Below are 25,721 nucleotides of genomic sequence, written 5' to 3' on the forward strand. Positions count from 1 at the left end.
TAAACTCATCTCAATGCTTTAGTTGTGTCCTACTGAAGCTTCATCTTCCTATACAGTGTTGAACAGCTAAAGGATTGGACGAATAATTTATGCCTAAAAACTACTTATTATGGTCCATAATTGACTGATACATAAAGAAGTGAAATTATAAATCATCCTCAAACCAAAATGTTTCAGTCTGCATACATATAAGCTGAGAAAACACTGACAGTCAGACATCTGTATCCTGTTGGCAAAGATGTAAAATGGTGTCTGTAATGTGACAGAATGTTAAAACGTAGGGTAAGCCTAGACTTTAATAAAATGTTTTATTACATTGTCAAAGTCTGGTTGCCAGACAGAACTTACAAAAGTTATCATTCTGTTTCTACCACACAAGTATACATTGTTGTGCAACCAAATTTACATGGATGATCCTGTCAATTTGTATTCAGAAAAACAACTTAAAAAAAAAAACAGATTTGGGTTCTGACTAGCAGGAGTCAACAACATAAATATCTGACTTGGCAGACGGGCAAAAAAAAATATTTATAATCATAAAAAAAGAAAAAATCTGTAATATACACAACAGCTTGAGTCACAAAAGAACACAACACATACAATGAACCAGACAATAGCGGTTGCTTCAAATCTCCAAGTCAGTCAGTAGTCCAGTCTCTATGTGTAGACATATTTACAGATACTGCACGAGTTCAGTATACAATATGTGAGTTTTTACGGGAAAAAAGTTAAAGAAACCATGAAAGTTCAAAGGCAAAAGAAAAAAAATAATAATAAAAAAATGTCTTTGTTCCTTTACGGTTTAGGTAGAGTTGGAGCTGATGACGTTTGTGCACTGAGGTTCACAGAAGGCGCCAAAGCGCCCATGAATGTCTTTGGCTCGGACAGCGAAGTGATACGTGGAGCCAGATTGGAACTGGGTCAGGGTACAGGCCATAGGCAGAGGAAGGGCGTTCACCTCTCCAATCTTCTTCCAGTGCTGCTGAGCAGCATTGCCGCTTGAGTTGTCTTGATGGAAGGCATAAAGGTGATAGCTGTCTACAGGCGCGCAGGTCCGATCAACTTCACTCACACTCCAGGACAGCACAATTCCAGTCTGGCCTGGCACCAGCTTCAGCTGAAGTTGCTGAGGAGGCGAGGTCCGTTCAGCCTCAAGGGGTAAACGCGATGGTACAGGGGCAATGGGGAGAGGAGGGAGAGTCACACCGATGCCCCGCGCTGGTGTCGGAGTGGCTGCAGTGCCAGATTTTAGAGGAGAGACCTATCGAAAAATAAAATTTTTGTCAGTTCATGCTAAAATAAATAAATGCTTCCAAGCTGCTACTGAGAAGCTACATGAATGCCAAATATGTAGATGCAGTTCTACATTCTCACCAGTGGAGGGCGGTGGTGAACTGTTATCTGAGGATTACTGGAGGAGCTCTGGTTGCTTTTAGGGGATGATCGGGCTCCTGCTCCTGCACCTGTACAGATCGCACACACAGTAGTGTTACAAGTGTACATTAAAGGGCAAACAGAACATAAAGACATCTTTTGAAAAAAAGAAAACACCATGCATGCAAACGATCACCTATACATGTCTTTAATGCAATATGGAAGCCTTACTGTTGGGAATGCTGACGACTGGGTTGGAGCGTGGAGCAGATGAAGGAGTTGCAGCAGCGGCGCTCTTCACTCCCGTTACTGAAGAACAATAAATGCAGGATCGTTAACATAAAGATTATATTCCAACATATTTGTTGCTTCAATAACATGTTGACAAGTGAAAATCTATTATAACGTGAGGTATGTAGCCGAGACTCACCTTGCACATCATCATCATCCTCGGTGAGATCAATGACGGAGCCCTTGGGTCGTGCAACAGGTACAGCGGTTTTGGATGGAGTGCTTCCAGAAGCTTGATTGTCTAAGAAAGAAATGCATGTTTTTTGAGAGATGTACATAAAAGGAAAACAATGCTAGCAACGTCTCGTTAAGTTTACTTCTTCCTCACCTGTCTTTGATGTAAGAGACGTCCCTTGTGGGGGCCCTGGAGCGGTGGAACCTGTCGCAGCTGGCCCAGAGGTTGCAGGTGCAGAGGCTGAAGACATGGCACCAATAACTGAGACAGACTGAACTGGCGTCCTGGCTGTGGTCACAGACACTCCAGCATTGGGTGTAGTTATTCCTCCTGCACCCCCTTGGTACACAGCACGGGCCAGGGAGATCTGGGTGGAGGGCACCTGACCGGTGGAGGCCTGAAGAGTGGGGAGAGTGGCAGCAACTGGAGTGGAGACTGATGCTGTGTTAGTTGTAGGAGAGGACTTGAGTATAAAGGTGGTGGTGGAGGGGGTCGTTTTGGCCTTGTTGAGCGAACCAGCTGCAGACAACGACGAGACAGGGAAGTTGACCAGCGTCCCTGTTTGACCGTTCACCGACAGAGGCAGCTGAATGACGAGTGGCTGGCCTGTCGTCATCATGCCGCTGCCAGGGGCCGTTTTCAGCACCAGGGTGCCAGGTTGACTCTGAGTGGTGATGCCAGTGGCCAACGTAGAAGCAGCGTTTGAGGTGGTGGGGATGAGCTGGAGGATAGAGCCCTGCTGAACCACAGCAGTGGAGGTGGAAGTTGGGATTGGAGCTGAAACTGCAGCGGAGGCTGACAGGGAAGCTGGGACTGAAACAACTAGAGAGGGAGAAACAATTTTAATTCAATGTTTGCTGGTAGTAAAGATCATGTAAGACTACACCTAACCAAGATCAAAACACGTGTAAAAACACCAATATGCAGGAAGAGAAGGGTATTCTCATCTTTTCTTTCGCCAACAAGACCAAAATCAACAATGAATAAGTGCCTTTTCGCTTTATCAGCTCATCTTAACTTAATTGGGGCTGGGACACTTTTGTTTCCTACAGTGTCAACATTGCAGAACAGCCATGGATTTCTAAAGCTAACAGGATTTAATAAGGGATATTGCCCTTCGAGGTGTCCATTATCAGAAATGAATGGATGATACGAAGGCATGAACCGTTCCGACGGTAAGCGAGGTCCGTTAATTTCTGATAACGGACACCTCAAAGGGCATTATCCTGCTTATGAAAGAAATAAGAAATCAGTTGACTATCACTAATCACTAATGTTGATTTTTTTACCATTAAAATCCAAAGTTTTTCACAAGCAACTGAGTAGACTATTTAGTATCTTTCGTTGCCAAGGTAACCGGCACTGGCCACAGAACCTGCAGCTCGCTCGGCCGCTAAAGTTGCATCAAGCCAGATTAATGGAACTGAGATGATTGCATAATGTTATGTGATACAGAGTATCATTTCAAAGGGCAAGCGTATTTCTTCCTGCTTGTGTGTGTCCAGAGGGCAATGCAAAATTTAGTTTCAAACAATCAAAGTCCACAGATGGTTTCATTAATCATTTTTATTGCAAAAAGTATCATATACCGTTCAGTTAAATGTGTACCATTCAAGTCAGTCAATCCTAAATCTTTTTTTTTCTTTTTTTTTTTTAAATAAATGTTAACCATTTACTCTATGAAGTACGTAACATAAGAAAGACAAAGACAGGTGACGAACCACTTCAAATAAAATCCAACAATGCAGTTGATCAAGAAACTTGACAGAGATACTGTACATGTGCATCACAGTGACAATTGAAGGAACGTTTGTGGACCCCAACCACTGCTGGTTGGGATGTTGCGGGACGACAAAATGTCGCTCCATTCTCGTCTCTCCTGGACAGACGGAGTCTTATAAGCCTGCAGGCTGCTTTCACTGCAATGCCCCATCGCAGACATGACCTGGCGTGTCTCCAGCCCGGCATTTGACAATCGACCCACTGCCGTGCTCCGGAGACTGTAGTTGGTATAAATTCGCGACAAACCCACCTTAAAAGAAACAGCAACACACAGGCTATTAATGAGGGCAGAGGAGGAGTTAGGCATACTACACAGGGCTTATTATTAAAGTTGTACAGACCTCTTCACTGATTTTCTTTAGCATGTCTCCCAGGTAGTGGACACCCATCGGCTCCCTGGAGTACCACACATCAGATGCCATGGTGACGGAGCGCTTTGGGTGCAGATAAAAAGACTTTGCATCTGGGGGACATTTAGAGATGTACTTCTTGAAGCTTTTTACTGGGCAGAGGGGATCTCCGGGCCTTGCGAACATAAAACCTCTTGGGTTTTGCTTGTGTGGTTCGTTTGGATCTTCCTGATCTTTAGTGTCAGGGTTATGCGCTAGGTTGATGTATTCGATGCCATCCTGGTCTCTTTGGATGCTGAAGGAGTTCATGGTCAGCTCACGGTTCCCCTGTCTGCCACGCCGAGCCAAACACAGCTGGATGTCAAACCACACCTTTCTGACGAGGCCAAGGGGCGTATCGGGAGACAGCGCAGATGAACATCTGATTATCTCAAGGTCTGACTCTGGGATGCGAGGATGGTGGAAGCTGGTGGGTTTCCCACTCTTTTTGTAGCGCTTCAGTATTGCCTTAAAAACGGCCTCACTGCTCTTGAACACAGCGTCGGTAATGATGTTAAAGTCTTTCAGGTGGCGATTAATGCCGGCTCTCAAACACCTCAAACTGGCAATACTGTATTCTCTTCCTTCCTTAGTGGACTGGACAGATGCGTAAAACAGTTTCAAAATGTCATTGAGAGTAGTGGCAGTGTAGTTCTCAAAGTTGGTGTCCATGTTTTTCTGAGCCAGGAAGTCTCTGAATGTTTTAATGGCCCATCTCGTGGTTTTCAGTGTGTTCACCTCATCCTTGTCATCCTCTAAACTGTCCAATTCCTCTGGTGTCATCTCCTTGTGTCGCATCTCCTTCTTCTTATATTCTCTTCTCTCTTTCTCCTCCGCTGCATCCCAGTCTTCAAAATTACCAAATTCACCAAATAGGTTAAAGGAAACTAAAAAAAAATCACTCATTTTTTTGTCTGTTTTTTTTGTCGTTGTGATATATAAACTGAAATAATGTATGTTAATGTTCTGATTTTTTGTTGCTACGGTTACCAACTAGCACTTGAGCCAACGCAATTATTTAGAATAATTAGGCTGTTTGACAGGAACTTTTTATAGGTGTCTCTCACACTTTTTATACAGACACCCTGCAGCCAACCAGCAATGGTATACTAGTAAATAATAATTAAGCATTAAATACGAGAATGAACTAGTTCCTTTACATTTGGTTGCAGTTAATTGTTGATTTTGGTCTTTTTTTTTTTTTTCTTTTGAATTTGAGAGACACAAGACAAAGACACAAACGGCCTCAATTGAACGGTTCAAACATATTGTTGAACACTGTCGATTGTATGAACAACAACAGTCAAACACAATGCAATGCAGAAACTTCTGCTACTCACCAGCTGTGTTAGATGAAGAGACGGTTGGAGTCTGCTTTACTTCAATGGAAGTCCGGACTGGCCTGTTCAGAAAGATTACTTATTCTTAGAGTTGCTGATATATGGAAGCCGTTTATGTCCATGACAGGATGGAGACTGAGTGCGGTGAAGTGTGGACATTCAAATTTATTCCATTGCATCATAAGTCTGCTTTTAACATCTTGCAGAAAGATCCCAGCTTACAAGTCTATGTTGAAGTTATACTTAATAGTGTCAGATTTTTTTTTATTCTTCATTGTTTTCAAGGTGCCAGGTCAGCGTCAGTGTCCTTTTCAGCGTGTAATTAATGTTAAGGGTTCAAGGTTTTGGCAAAACATCTAAAAGTTCTCTATCATGACTAATGACAATTGTCCCAGTATGCTTCTGCTGTTGCAACAGAACAGCGTCACAACAGCATCGTAGTCCTTCCGTCATACTCTCTGAAAAATTCCGGTTTTCTCTTAACTCGGAGTATTTCATTGATAACGTCACGGATCTCTCTCCACTTATCGGTGGACAGTAGAGGAAACCGGCGCTCAACGTACATCTTCATTGTCCTCCTCAAGTTTAGGGGCAGCGCATCCTTGCCCAATAATCCCACGTAATTGACCTTTGCGACCCAGTCACAGTAGATGTCATATGGGACTAAGTAGCGGAATATGTAAGAGGCGTAGCGGTCAGGCCTGGGGCTCCCTGAGCTACGCTTGCAGTTGTGGAACAGCACGCTCTCCAAGTGGCCAGAAATTGTGCGGAGTTTAACATCGGCTCTGCATCGTCCTTCACTGTATTCTGCCAGCTTTGTTGCCATGGAAATATGGCGTGACATATCTGCCTGCTTCTCCTCCCCCATTTTCTCTTCTTCCTTCTCCTTCTTGGCAGACAGTGCAGGAGTCTTACCGAGAGAGGGCGCCACTCTCTCTCTGGGCGCCTCAGGCCGCGGCTCTACTGTCTGCCCACGGAGCACGCTGTTGGGAGGAGAGGTGCAGTTGTAACTACACTCTGCACTGCCTGAAGAAACGCTCAGGCTTCATATTGTAGAACGTCACAAGACTCAGGACCTGGACCCACGCGGGGTAACTGTGCAGGTACAAAACACTGGGGCATGTGTTTTATCCCAAGAAAAGTCTTTGGAAATATTTGTAGTGAAATTAGAAGTTTCAAAGACTTGATCCTGACAAACCGAACATGGGACATAGAACAAAAGTTTTGGATTTGGAGGATGTACAGATTCTTCATTATTGACCATTTCTTTTAAATTCAGTTTCTAATAATTACATTTAGCAACCCGGGACAATGTCATGTCTTGACGCTGTGAGTTTCGTGTTGTAGTGCTGGCACCAGTCCGGTATTGTCACGTTCATACAAAAGCCAAATTATATTCACACAAAATATCACTGTGCACAGGCTGCGGCAGGTATAAACACACAGCTGCTGTGAATTTTGAGAACTCAGAATAATTTTGTCACATGATAAAATGTGAGCTTGAATTGACATGATTCAAAGGATAAAAGTAAAAAATAAGCTCTACAAATCTTTAGAAACTCAAAAGTAATTTAGACAAGAAACTGGCCACACTTACCGCTGAGCCTGAGGGCTGCTTGCAGCGGCGGCTGCTGTCTTGGCGGCAGCGGCGGCGGCTGCAGCAGCAGCAGCGAGCGCCTGTATGAATCAAAACAAACCTTTAAAAAACACTATCTGAAACTTCTTAGCATGCCAAGTGGAAAGATTGAAATTAAGAAATTATGAAAATAAGGGAAATCATGTCTTACCTCTTGTTTTCTTTTGTTTTCAGAGGCCTGATTAGCTTCTCCAAACTTTTTTGCTAATCGGGAAATCTTTGTCTGAAAGAAACAAGAAGAGGACTTAATGTGCGTTAGCTACCTGTGGAGGGAGCATTTTGCAAGGTTGACTATGTTCTCTAGCGGAAATCTGTCTTCGACACAGCTATATGGTACTGTGGACTTACTTGGAGTGTGTTAATGGCGGTTTGGTGTTTAGTGGCACAGTTGATTTTGTCAACTCGGTCCTTAAGTTCTTGAAAATGCTTCTCAAAAACAGTCAGCTCCAACATCTTCAACCGCTCATCCACAAGCTGCTGCACAATCTGAGGAGGAACATTGCGTAAAGAATCCAAATGTTAATAAAGTCAAGCTTGGCTGAAGAAAGAGAGAGAATGTCGTTACCGTCATTACACATCATGTGTACGAATACAAACCTTTTCAAGTTTATGATGAGTCCCAGCTTTTGCAGTGATTTTAAGTTCCAGTTGGGCCTCCAGCTCCTCGTGTTCCACCTTGGGCCTCTTTCCTTCTCTCTTTACAAGCGGTTCGTCTTTCTCGTGTCCTTCTGATAAAGTGCGCTTCAGTCCGGAGGTTGAGCTCTTCTCTTGTGCTGCGTGTTGAACAAAGAAACGCTTAGAGTTACTTTGTTTATATAAGTCTGTCCTTCATTTTATGCTTTCCGGTAGTTCTGTATAACAGTCTGTAGTAATCTGTAGAAACTTTAACAGGTTTCCTGCATCAGATTGGAAGTTTGAGATTGCAATCAGTGTCTGAAGTTTCTAAATTCTTTCATTATTTAACAAAAAAAATCTGACGAATTTGCTCAATGTTACCTTTGACGACCTCATTGTTAGCTTAAAATTGATCTGAAATCAAGTTTTGGCGATAAATGACAGACAAAAATCTGTATTTTTGTAGCGGTCCAGATCAGAAACTGAAGTACTTCACAATACTGACACTAACATCTTGCAGTTTGAAGGAAGTGAAACAAGAACAAAATCAATATTGATTAGCAAAAGGAAAGATTGTTTTGTTTTCAAGGCGAACCACTTTTTTGCCGTCTTACCTGCATTAGAAGGTGGAGTGGACGAGGGTCGAGTTTGCTTCTCTCTGCCTTCACTTTTTTCTTTTTTAATCTCCTCTTTTACTGAGTCCACCTCCATCTTCTGCTCACATGCTGACCCATTCTTCACGTCGGCTTTGTCGTCTTTATCTTCAGAGTGGGCATCTTTGATTTCATTTTTCTGCTTGTGATCCATCCCAGAAGATGATGAAGAGGTTGATGGACAAGTGGAATCAGAAGTAAGGTCTTTGGGAGAGGAAAGCTTCCTGTCTTTTGTTCTGGATGTGGAGGCCTGCGGATCAGCGGTATTTGAAGTGTCACTTTCTGCTTCCATTGGCTCTGTGTGGTCGGGTTCAGACGCTGCAGAGGCCACAGCCGAACTTTCTCCAGAAACCTTTTCTACATCCACGCCTGATTCCTCAGTCTGTTTCTCCTATGGTAAAGATGAAATAAATGGTTGAGAGATCTTAACATATTACGCATGACCATCATGTTCAGTTACATTTCTTAGTAACAAGTGTATGCATGTTTCTAGATTTCCTGAGTGTTCACCTTGTTCTTGTCCACATTGGCGTCTTTGTCCGGTTGGTCGGTAGATTCAGCTGATGCTGGTGTAGCAGGTGGCGGAGAACCTCTCTTGTCTTCCTCCTCCATCTTTTTTGGATCAAAGAATACAGACTGGAATGGTGAATTGGGAGAAGAAGTTTCATCTTGTGCTTTGGGACTTTGTGAGGAAGCAGGGGATGGCGACAAGTTTAAGGACAGGAATGGTGCGGGAGAACTCAGAGACGTCGCAGATGCTGGTGACGCCGCTTGTGGGGAGTTTGAGTCGGAGATGTTGTTTTGCTCTTTGTCACTCACTTTTTGTCCATCCTCTTTATGCGTGCCGTTCACCAGAGGTGGCGGAGACGGGTTGGACAAACCCGGAGCTGACGTCAGCAAAGTGCTGTGAAGGCTCTCCAGTTGCAGACGATCGCTGATCTTCATAGTTTTCCTAGCACGGAAAATCTTCTTCTTCTCCTCTGCTACGGCAACTTCCATTGCTTCCTGTTGGGTGACAAGGACAGATAAGAGGCGAGTGTGATCTAGAGCTGCAACAGTCTACAGAATGTTCCGCCTATGAGCCTGTCCTGATCTTTACGCATTGCACTGGATCATAACGGCTGCACAGCCTCCCAGAAAGCACTAGAGGTCACTGTAGAGCTCTTGTGCTTACTTGTTTGCTCTCTTCCAGAAGGTTCTCTCTCAGATATTTTCATACCGAACCGTTTGGCTCCTCAACAGCCTGTTTCTTCGATCCCTACGTCTCAGTTTTCAAGATAAATCTGCCAGATCATTACTATCTGATTTTTCTCAGCTCTGACTGACCTGCAGAGACAACAGTTAAGGAGCACCTCAGTCAGCCAGACTGTCTTTCACACTCAGAAAAGTCTAAAGAATGAATGGTTTTCTAGATCTTCTATGCCTTCGTTTTGTGAGAAACCTATGGATTTCCTGTTTACCAAAGCCACGATCCAGAGAGCAGAAGAGAGGACACCGAGTTAACAACAGCAATAACCAAACCTTCCTCCCATCCCCCCATTTCTCTATTGGTTCAGTCCTCAGCGAATCAGAACGGACTATCTGGGGCAGTGCTGGCAGCAGCAAAGAGGTTATGCAAATCACAATGGACTTTCCGTACATGGTTTTGATTGTTGCATACATGGTTGTTTTCAGGCTAGTTGCTACATTTTTATAAATAATCATTTCACATGTACTATTTGTAGCTATATACATCTATTTATAGGAGTCACACTAAATGATAAATGCATTAAAGCTGTGTGTTGCAGGGGGCTCTTTAGCTGCAGTAAAATGCTCCCCCCATTAAGAAACACAAACAAGGAAGGTGTTAATGGCATGTGGAGACTCACCTTTAAGCCAGAAGGTTGCTGATCATGGAGCTTTCACAGGTTTTGTCAGTAACCTGAAAGGAGAAGAACAGAGATACATGATTAGTGAATTTTAACCCTACGACCCTGACAGACACAAATCGCGCAAATTGTAGACTAATCTTAAAGTTTAGCTCCACAAAAGTAGGTGGTTTATCACCATCTGAATCTTGTTCCATGGTTTGGCTTCAGAATCAGATGTTTATTTTAGGATTGGGAGCTGGGAGGGGTATGGAGTAAAAGTACAAGTTATTTAAACACTGAAGAACCAACAAAATGTTTATTTCCTTTCTTATCAAGACAATTCAGCATTTAGAATTGAAACAAATTCTAACAATAAAATTCATGGACTGAAATGTTACTCAGCCATTTGGAGAAAAGAGTGAGCTAAGAGAAGCTAATAAAAGACATGGCGTGTTAATGCATGACAGGAAAAGACATGTTGAAGAAGGAAGTTGCTCGCCAGAACAGCAGACATTAGAGACAAACTGCAGAAAAGAGGCTGTCATACAGCTTACTGACCTGTTGGCAGCTAAGATCAGCTACTAGCATCAATTTCTTGTTAAAACCAGACATTTTACACTGAATCTGATCGAATAAACATTTCTACTTTTTTCACAATGGTGCCGCTGTGTTCTGAGTATTCAGATTGAAGTCGTTGTAGTTAATTCTCTCTGATTTGCTGCAAGGAAAACAAACAAAACAACAAACTCCAAACAACTTCTTAGTCACGCTTACAACCGATCTGACTGGGTGCTTTAGTTGGACTCTGTCAAGATGGTTAGCTTCCCTTTTACTGCATTGCTGATCTGTATTCCTGCAACAGATGGAGCCTTGTAAAACCTCCTCAGGCCCAAAAAAAATGTTCATTTATCTTTGTGTCTTTTCTAACTTAGTATGTTCTCACTTGCATATGGAAAAATACAAAGCCTGATCTGGACTGGGTGTATACTTTACACTGTAAAGCACCACCCTGAGAAGCTGGTGAACACGCTCAAGCACTGAAAGCCATTTCTGCTCTGTTCTCACATCAGCAAGCCTGCGTCTTGCAATGACTAGAAACTCCTTGTAGTGAAAAATGGGTACATTTCAGATAATTGTTAAATATCTAATCAAACTTAAAAACAAAAACCATCATGAAAAGTCAGCGATATGAATGCGAGCACCATCGCTGCTCTACTCCACATTCCAATGTTATTGCACACTGCGCAGAGCTCCCCCCTCCCCCCCCCCCATCCTACGGCCTCAATTACTGCGCCTGGATTTGGTGCAGAAACTCAAAATGGCGGTTAGCTCTGCTGTTCGCTGCCAGGCTGAGACCTCTGTAGCTAGCTGAAAAGGACTCTGTCAGATGTCTCAGGTTGCAGCATCAACCCTGCACAATAAGGATGCTCTGTTTAGCCTGAGGCTTCACAAAGTAAACAAACTGTAGGCATACAAGCTAAATGTCTACAAATGCAAAATGAATCTCAGAAGGCAGGTTTAGGATTTTATCTAAGAACTATTGTTACAACTCATCAATTCATAGAGCCGCAGATAAAAGAAATACGGTTGGTTAGAAGTCATAACTGAATTGTGGGGTCTTAATAACAGACAGACTATAAAATTGCTGTGTTATAAATAAAAGAAAAAGTCATTGTCAAGCCTCGGCTGCAGTCATATCAACAACTCGTCTGTGGTTTTAGACTAGGAGAAAACATAAAAACTGTCAGTGAGTGTGTCTGATGTGTGGCCAAGGTGTGAAAACACAGCTCGGTTTGAAAACTGGAAATAGCAGCCTTTTAAATTCACCCAGAAACCGTTGTGCAACTCCAACGACTCAGGCAAAAAGAAGGTTTTTAAAGCAAGATATGTTTTATTCGTTTTGTTTTCCGATGACCGACATCAAATATTTTTGTCGTGACAAAAATTCCAATCTTAGATGTTTTTGTTTCGGTGCACAAAATCGAAGGATTTAACTGTGTTTTTCAACTTTTCTAGAAACAAAGTTAAAATCACAAAAATCATTTTACATGTCAAAATCTGGAGAGATGTGCATCTTCTCAGCCGAAGATGTTACACAGCACACCTTGTATAAACTGTAGATAAGCTGCATGCAAAGATGATCTTCGGAAATGCTTAAACATGTTATTTGATCAGACTTAATCTCAGGTCTGGTAATCTGGAATTAGCAACGGCTGATCTGCATATACGCATCAAATTACATTAGAAGTCTTGTGTAAAGAGACGCGTAAAAGTTTTTTGGTTTTTTTTGGGCTTCTGATTATGTCGCCACTCGATTAAAATACTTAGCCATCTTTTAAAAAGGTCAAATTAAATGTAAAAAAGGCGCGATACCATTGACTGTTTTTAAGCGACTGAACCAGGCTAGACAAGCTGCCAGAAGGTGGCAGTGTAGGCAGCGTTATCTGTGGTTGTAATTCAGTGCAAGTAGTTAAAATGGCTGCAAACAAATTTCACAAAAAGCTGAGTAAAATGTTTTCTCCTCTATGACGGCAAAAAGATCGCACTCCTCACTCTGGATTTCTTTCACAACAACCCCATGTTTCTTATGCAGACAATTTAAATAAAAATAAAGCAAAAAAACAAAAAACAAAACAACAACTTAATGGTTACTTTTATTTTTGTAAACTTTTAACAGTGGTATTACAGACCAGCCACCTACAAAGTGCTGACAATATAGCTGACACAACCATGAAGTGAATGCACCTTAATTAACTGGCAAAACATGCGAGTCAACAGGAACAAACAATGTCCAAGCAGCATGTACACCACTGACGCCATTAAAAATCACATTGTTAACTAACTAGTGAGTGAGAGTTTACAGCAAAGTCCTCCTAGTGGCAAAAAATAAATTGTTGCTATTAAAACCACAAACCTAAACAATAATTCAAAGTCCAAGCTTCATTTATCAGCAAAACTATCTGATAAAGATATTTTTTTGAAAGATGAAATATGCAGCTACATGATAAAAATAGATGAATTTCAGTTAGAGGAATGTCAAGCATGCTTAATGAGGAAATGAGAAAGAAAAGCATGTAAACCTTGAGCAGGATGTGTGGGTTTTGGCCTTCCATACATTTGACTGTGGGAGAAGGGAAGAGCTAAGAGGTCGGCACCAGAACGTCAAAGAAAGGAGGAGGGGCGGAGGTAGGAAGAGTCCATGTTGTCACATGCAGAGGTTGACTCTGGAAAAAGGGTGCGTGGCTAAAGAGATTCTTTATTAGATATCATTTAAAGCCTTTAAAAGATGAGCAGGTTCAGTGTTTCTGTGGGTGTGACATAAGGTAATACAAAAAAAAAAAAAAAAATCATATAAAATCAGAGTATGCCCCCCCCAATTCTGCTGAAAATTAAACATACATTCACAAATCCCACAATTACAACAACTAATTAAACCAGTGGTGATCATTTACAACTCTAGCTAGTTGCGCACAGACAGAGGGGAAGTACACTGCACAGACTGTTGCTTAGCAACACCCATCCCCCAACTCTAGCACAATCTAGTACACAGAATGGAAATCTACAGCAAGCACGGACTATACCATTCTGAAAAGGGGAGGGGGGATCTGTCTGTCCCAGTCTTTTTAAAGAGATACTGAATGCAAAAGATGTCTCATAATTAAAAGGGTCAATGTCAACAGTGGAGAACATAGGGACACTGCTGGTTTGTTAACACTTCTGCTTCATGTTCAGGATTCTTCATCTCCTGAGCTGAAGGCTTTTAGCTTTGCTCCAATCCAATATTTTTTCATGTAATTAAAAATGTAAAGAAACATTTTTCGTGGAAAATGACTTTGCCTTTCTTGTCTCTCAGTTGAATCTCTGAGAGATGGTATCTGAACTGCATAATTACAATATGATCACCCTAGGAACTATGTGCTACGAGCACTCACTACTGTATCACCTCAATGGACCATGGCCAGATTGTTTTTGGATTAGAAAAAGGTGTTCCTTTAACATAAAAAGCAACAATCTTTTGTTTAAAAAAAAAAAAAAAAGGTATTTATAACAAACTAAGGCATTACACAATCAGCACTATTTGTCTTATCTTTAAACTGTAAACAACAAATCTAATTCCAACTACATATCCCAGTTTCAGCACAAATATCCTCCACAAAATACTAATCACCCACACAGTCGATTCCTAAGCTCTTTCTCAATTCCTTTTTCTAATGAAAAGCTCATCTTTCACTAGAAAACGTGAGTCTATCACCTGGAGGTTCCATAAATAATATGGTGACCTAGTCACATGACCAAAAAGCTACAAAAAGGTGAGAAGTAAAAAGGGAGGAGTTTGGATCAAACCACTTTGTCTGACTCAAAACCAAGATTGTTTCATTCATTTGCTTTTTCATTAAGTTTGCCACTAAAAAGTTAGAAAAATATCAACAGGAATAAAAACAATACATCACTTTTATCATGGCAAAGCAGCGCAACAAACACCTCAGTGAGAGCCTAGCTAGAGGCGCACAGCCTGCGCTAAATTGCACAACCAGAAAGCAGTCAACCTCGAGGCAGCTGCCCCCACCCTTTCTACTTTTCTCTCTCTCACACACACACAAACACAAACTCATACAGTCTGCCTCTGGAACAGCCTCGCTTGCTCAAACATGGGCTGAACCACTCTCCTCAGGGGAGGGAGTGGGGGAGGGGCCATAAAAAGAAAAGAGATAAAGGTTATTGTATCGAAGTAAACAATAAATAAAACTAATATTAGACCAAGATCTGGTGAATAAGTAACAAAAAATAAGTGTGAAACCTGAGAACAAGGAAGTGAAATCGCTACCATCTCTGTAGATATTTATAAAACTCTCTTAACAAGCAGATATGTAAACAATACTGTAGAATATGCTTAAAAATCATTAAAAGAGGGAAAAAAGGGGTCAATGTTTAAGTACTGTTTTATGCTAGCTGCGCATTCCAACAAATTTAGAGCACAGCTTGACACACTAAGCAGCTTCAATCAGCCCAGCCTCTCCCACAGCAGGGAGGAGGGAGGAGGAGGGGGTGTTAAAAAGACTAAACCATTCCAACACGGGGGTGCTCACTTTACATAAGTGGAAAAATTAAGTTTTAGAATACAGTGAAAAATATATCTGGGTCATCAAAACTTCATGTGTCAAATGTTTGCAAATAATATATACTTCATTACTTCCCTTTTCATTGAACACAAAATACTAATGATGCACTATTTTAATTTATTTTCCATTTAAAATAAATTAGTTAATGATCACTAGCCTCAATATCTTGATTGAAAAAAGCCCTGTGATGAGGACTAAGAGAAAAAAATTGCTGCGTTCTCTTTGCCCAACCCCCCCACCACCACTTTTCTGCCACTGCAGAAACACAACATGGCCACCAGTGTTGCTGCGAACGGCATGCTGAGCACATAGAGGAGCAGATCATATAACAGACTCCACCCACAAAACAAGCACAAAGAAAAACGTTGTCTTTGCACGTCACAGTGACCAACTCTAAATCCTTGTTTACAGCTTATTGTTGTAATAATTCACATGAGTTTTTTCTTTACTTTTTAAAAAAAGGAAAGATTTTTTTCCCTTTTCTTCCTCATTTCATTAAGAGTTATAGTCTATCTAGAAGGTCTAAATAATTAGGTAAGCATGTTCACCTCCACATAATAACAGATATCTAATGCCATATATTTTCTATAGAGGTTAAATACCAAGTTAAAAAAAAAAAGTCAGCCACCCCAGCTGCCTGCATCTGGATTCACTGAGACTCAAAATGGCCACCTGGTCTGCTGTGCACAGCTCCACTGAGCTCCTGCAGCTACATCTTGCAAAAGATATCAAGTTTCAGCAGCACCCTACCAAAGGGAAAAAAATTCCCATGTGCAAAATTCTAACAAGGATGTTTTATTATCAGACCAACAAAATTACTTGGTCATTTAGTAAAACAAATCAAATAAATCTTTGCAACAATCTAAAGATGTGCAACTTGTGTCTGCATGGAAACGACTGAAGCACTGACCATAGGATCTGCTAGCTGTATGTTCTATTAAAAAAATAGAAAATCAATACCTAGATTTATCACACTGGGACTTTTCTTTTTTTGTACATGGAACCAGCAAGTTCTGCCCTCTTGTGCATTTCATCTTGGATCTGCACTTTTCATTCACTGTTCAGGAACATGCAAGTCATGTGGACCAGAAAACAGCGCTGAGACATGAAAGTGAGCGAAGCTGCGCTGTCTGGATGTTAGCTTTGTCATGGACAGACAACCTGTTCGGAAGGGGAGGAGAGGTATGTCTGCCTCAGCCAGGAAAAGATCTCTTTTCAATAGTCTGAAGTGGACGAAAGGTACAGAAAACATCAATTATCACCAATTAAAAGCAGTTTGATAAAGAAATCAGTGATTTTAATTTGAATTTGAATTCAAAAGGAAAATTATTTTCCAAAAACAGCACAATAGGTAAAGTCAAACATTGCAGATATGCTCTGAAAATGCCTTCACTCGTGTTGCTAACATCTCATTTGAGCTCTGCCATTGCATGTAATAAAATTAAGCATCATGTACAATCTACCATGTGCCTCTTTTTTTTTTTTTTTTTATTCTATGGTTTCCTACATGACCAGACATTTTGAGTTTGTTCCCACCTGAAAGGCAGGAAGCATGATGGAGCTGAGACTGGGTTATTCTAAGCAGCACCAGATTTTTCTATCCTTCCTGTAGCGCTCTTTCATGTTCATCTTTTTGTGTCCCATTTTCCATCCAGTCTGGCTTCTATTTTGCCCATCGGACTTCAAACTAGCAAAAAAAAAACAAAAAAAAAAAACCCTCAAATATAATTGCATGCATGTTATAGAAAAATTACCCTGCATTGAAAGACAGATAATGTCCAATTTTAGTCTTAATTCAATCTGTGGACTATACATCACATCCCCTCAGTTGGGTCAAAATGAAGTGTTACAAGTGGATTTGTCATCATTTTTTATGAAATCAATGTAAGCATGATCAAATGCAACATACACAAGAAATTATTGAAAACAAGCCTATTTTTAAAACCAGGTTAAATTGTTCAGCAACAGACAGAAAAGCACAGCTTCTTAGCCAAAGACTGCCCAAGTGTTGTACGCGTGATTTGCTTGTTCTTTCCCTTTACAGAACTGGAGACCAGTAAGAGCTGGGTAGAAGGAAAAAGGGGAAGAAAACTAGGAAGGGGTGGGGGTTGGGTGGGTAAACCAGGAGTTTCCATGTGAAGCAAGTAAGCACATGGTGATTATTCTTTCGCCATGCGCTGCTGAAGGAGGCTTGTATCATAGCTACAGAAAAAAAACCCCAAAAAACTATGAATCCTGATCAACACAATATAAAAATCAATGGTGTAACATAAATGCAACCTTTGTTCCTTTAGGATACAGTTATAAAAACACTTGGTTAATTGCACAGCTAAAATATATTCATGCAGCTGCTCATTTTTAGCTGGTGCAGCTCTATCTAGCCTTAACAATCACTGGAGAATCCACTGAACAAGTCAAACTGCTTGTTCTACCTAAAGCTAGCACTACACAGTCAGAGCCTAAGTCCACAGCCAGACACAGAGCGGCAATACCCCTCCCCCACACCTGCAGTCTGTTCCCCACTGGAGTTTTACAGCCAAGCATGGACTAAACCATTGCAGCCGAAGGGAGGGAGCTCTAGAGGTGCATGACAAATCCCAAGCAGTTTTAACGATTCTGGTCTGAGATTATTTGTTTAAGATTTGTCTGAGATTTAAGTTGCAAACATCAAACTGGAAGACATTTTTTTAAAAAAGTGAGTTGAAGTTCTTTTAAATTGGTAGATATTTCTGACCTAGAAAAAACTTGTTTTCTTTAAGTTTTGTTTTTTTTTCTCAACAACTCGATTATCTAAACAAGACGATTCACTCAAGTTTATATGGAAAAGCATATTTTATGGAAATACATCTGGGACACCATAAAGCTGCTCTCTGCCTCACTGCTTCAAACACATTGAAGCATGAGCTGAAAGTAAAACGAGAGAGACATACTGACCATTTTCTATGAAACACAGCTAACACTTTGACTTCATCACTTGATACTAGTAAACAGGCTAGCCTCCTCGACACTTTGCCCCCACCCCCACTTCTCATTTTGATTGATTGCTTGCAGTGAAAGCTACAGCACAAAATGGCTGCCGCAGCTACAGAGGCTTCTCTGCTATGGTAACTAAACAGTACCATAACCACTTGTGGCTGTCTGTCTTTTCCCTTATTCAAAAGCTTTGTATTTTTCATTGATTTCTTTTTTTCGGTGACCATGTTTACTACTTAAAAAAACAAACAAACCACTATTTGAATACTTGGATCCATTTTAAACAAACTATTTTATACTGCACCAATTATTGGTCACGTATAGATATGTTTTCTTTCCCCTTTAATTCAGAATTAAAAATGAATACAGAAAAGTATGTCAGATGTCTTTGTCCTCTCCACCCCAACTGGTTGAGGCAGATGGCTGCCCGTCCTGAAAGGGGTTTTGCACACTTGGGTCAAACACTCTCACGAAGAGGGATTGGATCGAAGTCAAGATTTGACTTAAAAGTTGTTTTTCTGAGCTATTTATTATGAATTTGCTCAAATTGATGTTTAGTTCGGAGATTACTTTGTTGTGTGGTAGCACTATACAATACAAGTTTAATTGAGTAGACCTAGATATATTTAGATTTTTCTTGCATTTTTGTAAAGATCTGCAGCGCATGTGCAAAAGAATTTTGTTGCTACTGTAAGAAAAAAGGGAAATGACGTAGTCAGCATGAGTAGAACACGAATGAAAAACACGATGCCGTGCAGCAGGATTATAAACTAACTTAAACTTTAATGCAGCCAAGTCCAAGGCTGTGGATGCCAACATGATCAACAAAGATCGGATGTTAGGATAATAGAAGGTAAGGTCACTCTACACCTACAGTATATACCCCAAAAGAAATCTGACAATAGACTGGATGTAACTTGCGATTTTTTGAATGACACATGTCCGACATGGCCGTAGATGTGTGAATTACTCCCAGTTATCAAGTCGTGATAGTAATGTCTAACAGAACACCTTACTGCAGTCACATTTGAAGTCTTGGTCCTTATCATTAATCTTTTTACCCTTCATGTAAACATGTCAACATAGATAAAGATTATAATAATGAACATTTTCAGAATGAAACACAAAAGAGGCAGCGCAGTAGATGGAGGGTGTCCGTTACATAGATAAATGTTAATGAGATTAAATCAGCCATTAAATAGAGTGTTGCCTTTTCTTCTTCTTTGTTTCTTTAGCTAGTCAAATGTCTGCTGTACTGCACAATACCGACCCCTCACTCTCGGGTAAATGATACAGCTACATTTGCTGCGTTGAGCTAACATCTGCAAGGTCTTACTAAATTGGACCAAATAACACACATTAAAGACGCATTATGTAACTTTTTGACCTTAATGGTGCATTCACATCAGGACAATCCGCTACACTCGGTCCAGTTGGGGACTCGGCTCAGTTGTAACAGGGTGTATCCGTGTGGAAAGAGATTGCATTCATGCTGCACTTTGGTCAAACGAGCCAAACCATTACAATATTAAAACTTTATTTTCACCAAAAATGATTCTGCACTAATATCTAACAAAAGAGAGGACAAAACCCACGTGAAGAAGAAAACTCCATAGCAAGCATGTATGAACAACAGACGAGGCAGAGGACTCTTAAGACGATTGCTATGTATTTACCCACAATGCAAAGATACACCAAATGCAGGAAGTAATTTTTTTTGTTTGTTTTTTGTTTTAGTCTGCTTCCTGTATTTGTTCCGCTAGTAGGGGACTGAGACCAGTGTTTGTTAGTGAACCAAGTCTGCTTCTTTGCTTGTTCCCTAAACGGAGCAAACTTTTCGAGCAGACTAGTCTTCAAATCAAAAAGGCTGATGTGAATGTGCCCTAAAACTACTGGACTTGTTTGATGACACAGTGACATCTATAATATGCATCTTGTATCGCAATCCATGCGTTTACTAGGGAGTTTTAATTACCATTTAATTCCGAATAAAAGTTAATTCCGCTTTAAACTGATGAAAAACGACCATCCATCCATCCATCCATCTTCTGCCGCTTATCCGGGGTCGGGTCGCGGGGGCAGCAGCCTAAGCAGGGAAGCCCAGACTTCCCTCTCCCCAGCCACATTTGCCAACTCTGCGGGGGGGATCCCGAGGCGTTCCCAGGCCAGCCGAGAGATGTAATCCCTCCAGCGTGTCCTGGGTCTTCCCCGGGGTCTCCTCCCAGAGGGACGTGCCTGGAACACCTCACCAGGGAGGCGTCCAGGAGGCATCCTGACCAGATGCCCGAGCCACCTCAACTGGTTCCTCTCGATGCGAAGGAGCAGCGGCTCTACTCTGAGCCCCTCCCGGATGACCGAGCTCCTCACCCTATCTCTAAGGGAGAGCCCGGCCACCCTGCGGAGGAAACTCATTTCAGCCGCCTGTATACGAGATCTCGTTCTTTCGGTCACGACCCACAGCTCATGACCATAGGTGAGGGTAGGAACGTAGATCGACTGGTAAATCGAGAGCTTCACCTTCTGGCTCAGCTCCTTCTTCACCACGACAGACCGGCGCAGAGTCCGCATTACTGCAGACGCCGCACCGATCCATCTGTCGATCTCGCGCTCCATCCTTCCCTCACTCGTGAACAAGACCCCGAGATATTTAAACTCCTCCACTTGAGGCAGGACCTCACTCCCGACCCGGAGAGGGCAATCCACCCTATTCCGGCTGAGGACCATGGTCTCAGATTTTGAGGAGCTGATTCTCATCCCAGCCGCTTCACACTCGGCCGCGAATCGCTCAAGCAAGAGCTGGAGATCACGACCAGATGAAGCCAACAGGACCACGTCATCCGCAAAAAGCAGGGACCCAATCCTGAGGCCACCAAGTCGGATCCCCTCAACACCTCGGCTGCGCCTAGAAATTCTGTCCATATAAGTTATGAACAGAATCGGTGATAAAGGGCAGCCTTGGCGGAGTCCAACCCTCACCGGAAACGGATCCGACTTACTACCGGCAATGCGGACCAAGCTCTGACACCTGTCGTACAGGGACCGGACAGCTCGTACAAGGTGGTCCGGTACCCCATACTCCCGGAGTACCCCCCACAGGAGCCCCCGGGGGACACGGTCGAATGCCTTCTCCAGGTCCACAAAGCACATGTAGACTGGTTGGGCAAACTCCCATGCCCCCTCCAGGACCCCAGAGAGGGTATAGAGCTGGTCCACTGTTCCGCGACCAGGACGAAAACCACACTGCTCCTCCTCAATCCGGGATTCGACAATCCGGCGGACCCTCCTCTCCAGGACCCCTGAATAGACCTTACCAGGGAGGCTAAGGAGTGTGATTCCCCTGTAATTGGAAAACACCCTCCGGTCCCCCTTCTTAAAAAGGGGGACCACCACCCCAGTCTGCCAATCCAGCGGTACTGCCCCCGATGTCCACGCGATGCTGCAGAGGCGTGTCAGCCAGGACAGCCCCACAGCATCCAGAGCCTTAAGGAACTCCGGGCGGATCTCATCCACCCCCGGGGCCTTGCCGCCAAGGAGCTTTTTGACCACCTCAGCGACTTCAGCCCCAGAGATAGGAGAGTCCACCCCTGAGTCCACCAGCTCTGCTCCCTCATGGGAAGACGTGTTGGTAGGATTGAGGAGGTCTTCGAAGTATTCCCTCCACCGACCCACAACGTCCCGAGTTGAGGTCAGCAGCTCCCCACCTCCACTGTACACAGTATTGATGGAGCACTGTTTCCCCCTCCTGAGCCGCCGGATGGTGGACCAGAATCTCCTCGAAGCCGTCCGGAAGTCTTTCTCCATGGCCCCGCCGAACTCCTCCCATGCCCGAATTTTTGCCTCGGCAACAGCCGAAGCTGCATGCCGCTTAGCCCGCCGGTACCCATCAGCTGCCTCCAGAGTCCCACAGGCCAAGAAGGCTCGATAGGACTCCTTCTTCAGCTTGACGGCATCCCTCACTGCTGGTGTCCACCAACGAGTCCTGGGATTACCGCCACGACAGGCACCAACTACCTTACAGCCACAGCTCCGGCTGGCCGCCTCAGCAATAGAGGCACGGAACACAGCCCATTCGGACTCAATCTCCCCCGCCTCACTCGGGACATGTTCGAAGCTCTGCTGAAGGTGGGAGTTGAAGCTCGCTCTGACAGGGGACTCAGCCAGACGTTCCCAGCAGACCCTCACAACACGTTTGGGCCTGCCAGCTCTGACCGGCTTCCTCCCCCACCATCTGAGCCAACTCACCACCAGGTGGTGATCAGTTGACAGCTCCGCCCCCCTCTTCACCTGAGTGTCCAAGGCATGTGGCCTTGGACACTCGGGTGGACACAACGACCATGTAAACACTTAATTCCTAATACACATTTTTATTCGGAATTAAACTTAATCCCAATTTAAGTGGCTGATTTATTCGCATTATAATTCTGATCTTTTTAATTCATCTGTCATGTAAACCTTAATTCCGCTCCAAGTTAATTCCGGTCGTTATGCGCATGCTTGTTACCTTGTCCTGTCCTGATGACACGCGTTATTTTGCCTACTGTGTTCGGTGGTCTATCTTTCTTCTCCTTCTCAGCCCACTAAGCCCACATAAGCCGTTTTTACATACTCCTCAAGAAGCAATAACCAGTTTCTTGTTATTGAGGCCATCAGAACAAAATATTATTATTAATTATTAAATGCTGAATTTTATTTTTCATGAGGCTATGAAAAGTATTGTGTGATTGGTTGGACATTTGAGGCGGCCATGTTCAATGCTTATAAGTCTGAAGCAGAAAGTTGGAACTTCTGTATTTCTGAAGCAAGTTTAAACAAATAGCTTTAAATAACAGCTTATTAAAGTGGTGAGAGTACATAAAATAAATACAACACATGTGGTATATGGACATGGACAAAACTGGGTCCACACTCCTGCCTTGCCACAAACTAAGTTCCTCGTCCAGTATGAAACCACAATTGTTCATTGCATACAAAAAACAGACCTCTCTTCCAATAAAAAATACCATATTAACTTTGAGTACTATCTCCAAGAAAGTAACCAGCTTACAAAGCTACGTAATAGCTACTGAAACGTTGTGCGGAAGACTATTTCAAAGAAATCATGCTTTAGTGCAATAAAGATAATTTTTCTCCCATTGCTTAACATTACAAGGTCACAGTATTCATACAGAAGTGGTACATTGTGCAGTCTCAGTAGAAAGATGATGCAGCATAGCAAAAGGATTACAAACTTGTTGGTCTTCGGTTTAGTCCAAAAACAATATACTTGTACTATGTGCATGACTTGGACCATACAAGGCGTAAAAAGTTTTTTTGTTCATTTTTTCTCCCCCTCAGTTGTGTATGTAGTCCAAAGGAACCAAAGTAAAAAAGACAATGGACAACTGGTGAAAGTTTCTAAAATGGAACACAAGTTGAACTCGAATAAATCATCTTTTCCTTCAACACTTGGACAGCATGTGGGTTTAAGTGAGAACCAAAACTCCAAGTTGTTTGTCCATTTCAGCTTGTCCCAATAAAGGGGTTGCCATAGCAAATCATCACTTGGTTAAACTGGTACGTTTTAGGCCGGATGCCCTTCCTGACCCCACCCTCCACATTAATCCATGCTTAGACTCGCAGAGAACAATCCACTTCCGGGCTGCAACAGTAGGACTTGAACCGGCAACGTCAGATTACAAGACAAGCGGGTCTACCACCTGAGCGATGCCACCCCCTTGATCTAAAACTCCAAGTAAACACTGAAAATGAGAAGTCTGGCCAATGCCAACTTGGTGCAAATAAGAAAAAAAAATTGTCGCAAATGTTGAAACAATACATTCCAAATGTACTAATAGATCCAAAAATTATCCCTTTAATGATAAACATAAACAAGACAGTCGAAACCCAACCTTGATTTGTCTATCCACAGGGCTGTTCCAGTCACCCCCAATATAGATGCCCCATTTTGTTGATGTAGGTGTGTAGGCTTGTTTTCTTTTGTCAAAAGTTTGCTTCAGGCCAGCCAACCTGAGTTGTCACCAGGCAGTTAATATGGAAACAAAGCTCCTTAACATACCTGAAGACACTAAAGGTTGTGTAGCCCGGCAAAAACCAACATTTCAAGATGCATGTTGAGTTTTCAAAATATAATTTATCCAGACTAAATAACAAAGCAAGATATGGCAGAGGAGGTCAAATCAGTCCTGTTTGTTCAGCTAGACTCAAACTGGCCCCGGTGTTTGACACATAATCTGAGTTCCATAAAGAGAATTTTATTACAGTGGAATATTTAGCATAAAAAGTAAATCAAGGCCAACATAATAGTTCATATACACTTACCATGTTTAGTAAAAGCGAAATAAATATTTGCAATAAAATGTTTACTGTGTGGGACCATGGAATAAGCGGATTAAACAACTCAAATCTAGAGCACCATGGTACACAGCGGTTTTAATGCATGGAAAGTATGCGTCTGTATTATTACCTTGCAGAGCTGATGCTCTTAACCATGGTACAGAGGCATCTGGTTTTCAGGAAAAGTTAGCTCTACAGAGATGAACAGTTTAGCCAGAAAACACTCAGATTATGGCATTAACAAGCTATGCGGCTTCATAGTTTACCAAAGTCGTACAAAGACATTTAGACAGATTTGTGAGCGCTGTATACTATTTACAAACAGAATTAATTTATCCATAAGGTGCACTGTCAATTTTTGGGAAAATTTAAGGATTTTAAGTGCACCTTATGGTCTGGAAAATACAGTAGTCGGAAAATGGCATTGAAGCAGGCTGATAATGTGACAATCATTCAATAATACGTTCGTAATTGTTACTTAATATCTGCTTGGAATACAAAAACCCTTCAGCATGCTTCATCAGACCTGACAAATGAAGAGCTTTTAACCACAGCAACTAATATTTTGCTGTTTTGGACAATTGTTACCCAAGCTTACAACTGACTATCTTTTTCTGGGAACACTTTCTTTGTCTTTTTTCCTCTTGGATAATGTCTTTTTTTTTTTTTTTTAGGTTATTTGAATGGATTTCAAACTACTAAATTAGTTACAGAATTTATTTTAAAAAGCTTTTAACCAGTGATTTAGTGATTTTCTTAAACATAAAAAAAAAACATTTACTGGAACTATTGTGTGCAATGGTTGTAGCACATGGTGTTGGGCTCATGTATGTTCATTTCAGTTTATTTAGCTGGGAAAATCTAAGAATATTTTAAGAGTAAGTTTGAAAAAGGAAACCAGCGTGTTGATAAAATTACACATGGTTTACAACTAGAAGCAAAAAAGAGGAAACAAGCAAGATGAGGATTTTCATTCATTTAACACCAATTCAAACATGAGTCATCAATGAAATGACCTGCTAAGGCTACCGCATCAAACCAGTAAAACCTGCCTCCTTGACTTGGTAAGTCCAGATATGGGACATAATCAATTTACATCATGTTTACAAAAATCTACAAGCCTGGAAGGAAATAAGTGGCTGCAAAATGGGTAATGTTGCGCACAGCAATACCTTCAGTACAAACACTAG

At 42.1% G+C, this 25,721-nt stretch overlaps 2 protein-coding genes across 3 annotated transcripts in view; both read right to left on the reverse strand.

Annotated features, from left to right (window-relative positions):
- Window positions 1-299: 299 nt before the first annotated feature.
- The window catches only part of atf7ip (activating transcription factor 7 interacting protein), a 29,539-nt gene continuing 4,117 nt past the window's right edge, over window positions 300-25,721 (reverse strand). For both annotated transcript variants that reach the window (XM_079238153.1, XM_079238154.1), the window contains exons 2-14: window positions 10,124-10,176; window positions 8,766-9,260; window positions 8,217-8,646; window positions 7,585-7,760; window positions 7,336-7,473; window positions 7,139-7,210; window positions 6,949-7,028; window positions 5,352-5,413; window positions 1,994-2,662; window positions 1,805-1,906; window positions 1,606-1,683; window positions 1,375-1,463; window positions 300-1,261 (exon numbers count right to left, since the gene is read on the reverse strand). In XM_079238153.1, the coding sequence (XP_079094279.1) occupies window positions 803-1,261; window positions 1,375-1,463; window positions 1,606-1,683; window positions 1,805-1,906; window positions 1,994-2,662; window positions 5,352-5,413; window positions 6,949-7,028; window positions 7,139-7,210; window positions 7,336-7,473; window positions 7,585-7,760; window positions 8,217-8,646; window positions 8,766-9,254 (2,844 nt within the window). In that variant the 5' untranslated portion in view covers window positions 9,255-9,260; window positions 10,124-10,176 and the 3' untranslated portion in view covers window positions 300-802. The remainder of the gene's footprint in view (window positions 1,262-1,374; window positions 1,464-1,605; window positions 1,684-1,804; window positions 1,907-1,993; window positions 2,663-5,351; window positions 5,414-6,948; window positions 7,029-7,138; window positions 7,211-7,335; window positions 7,474-7,584; window positions 7,761-8,216; window positions 8,647-8,765; window positions 9,261-10,123; window positions 10,177-25,721) is intronic.
- Window positions 3,627-4,809, reverse strand: LOC306774803 (uncharacterized protein; the record flags this gene model as incomplete). Its single annotated transcript, XM_079264976.1, has 2 exons — window positions 3,627-3,872; window positions 3,964-4,809. 2 exons carry the CDS (start codon window positions 4,807-4,809, stop codon window positions 3,627-3,629), a joined length of 1,092 nt encoding a protein of 363 aa, XP_079121102.1.

The sequence above is a fragment of the Telmatherina bonti genome, assembly GCF_933228915.1.
Source record: "Telmatherina bonti genome assembly, chromosome: 3".
Classification (NCBI taxonomy): domain Eukaryota; kingdom Metazoa; phylum Chordata; class Actinopteri; order Atheriniformes; family Telmatherinidae; genus Telmatherina; species Telmatherina bonti.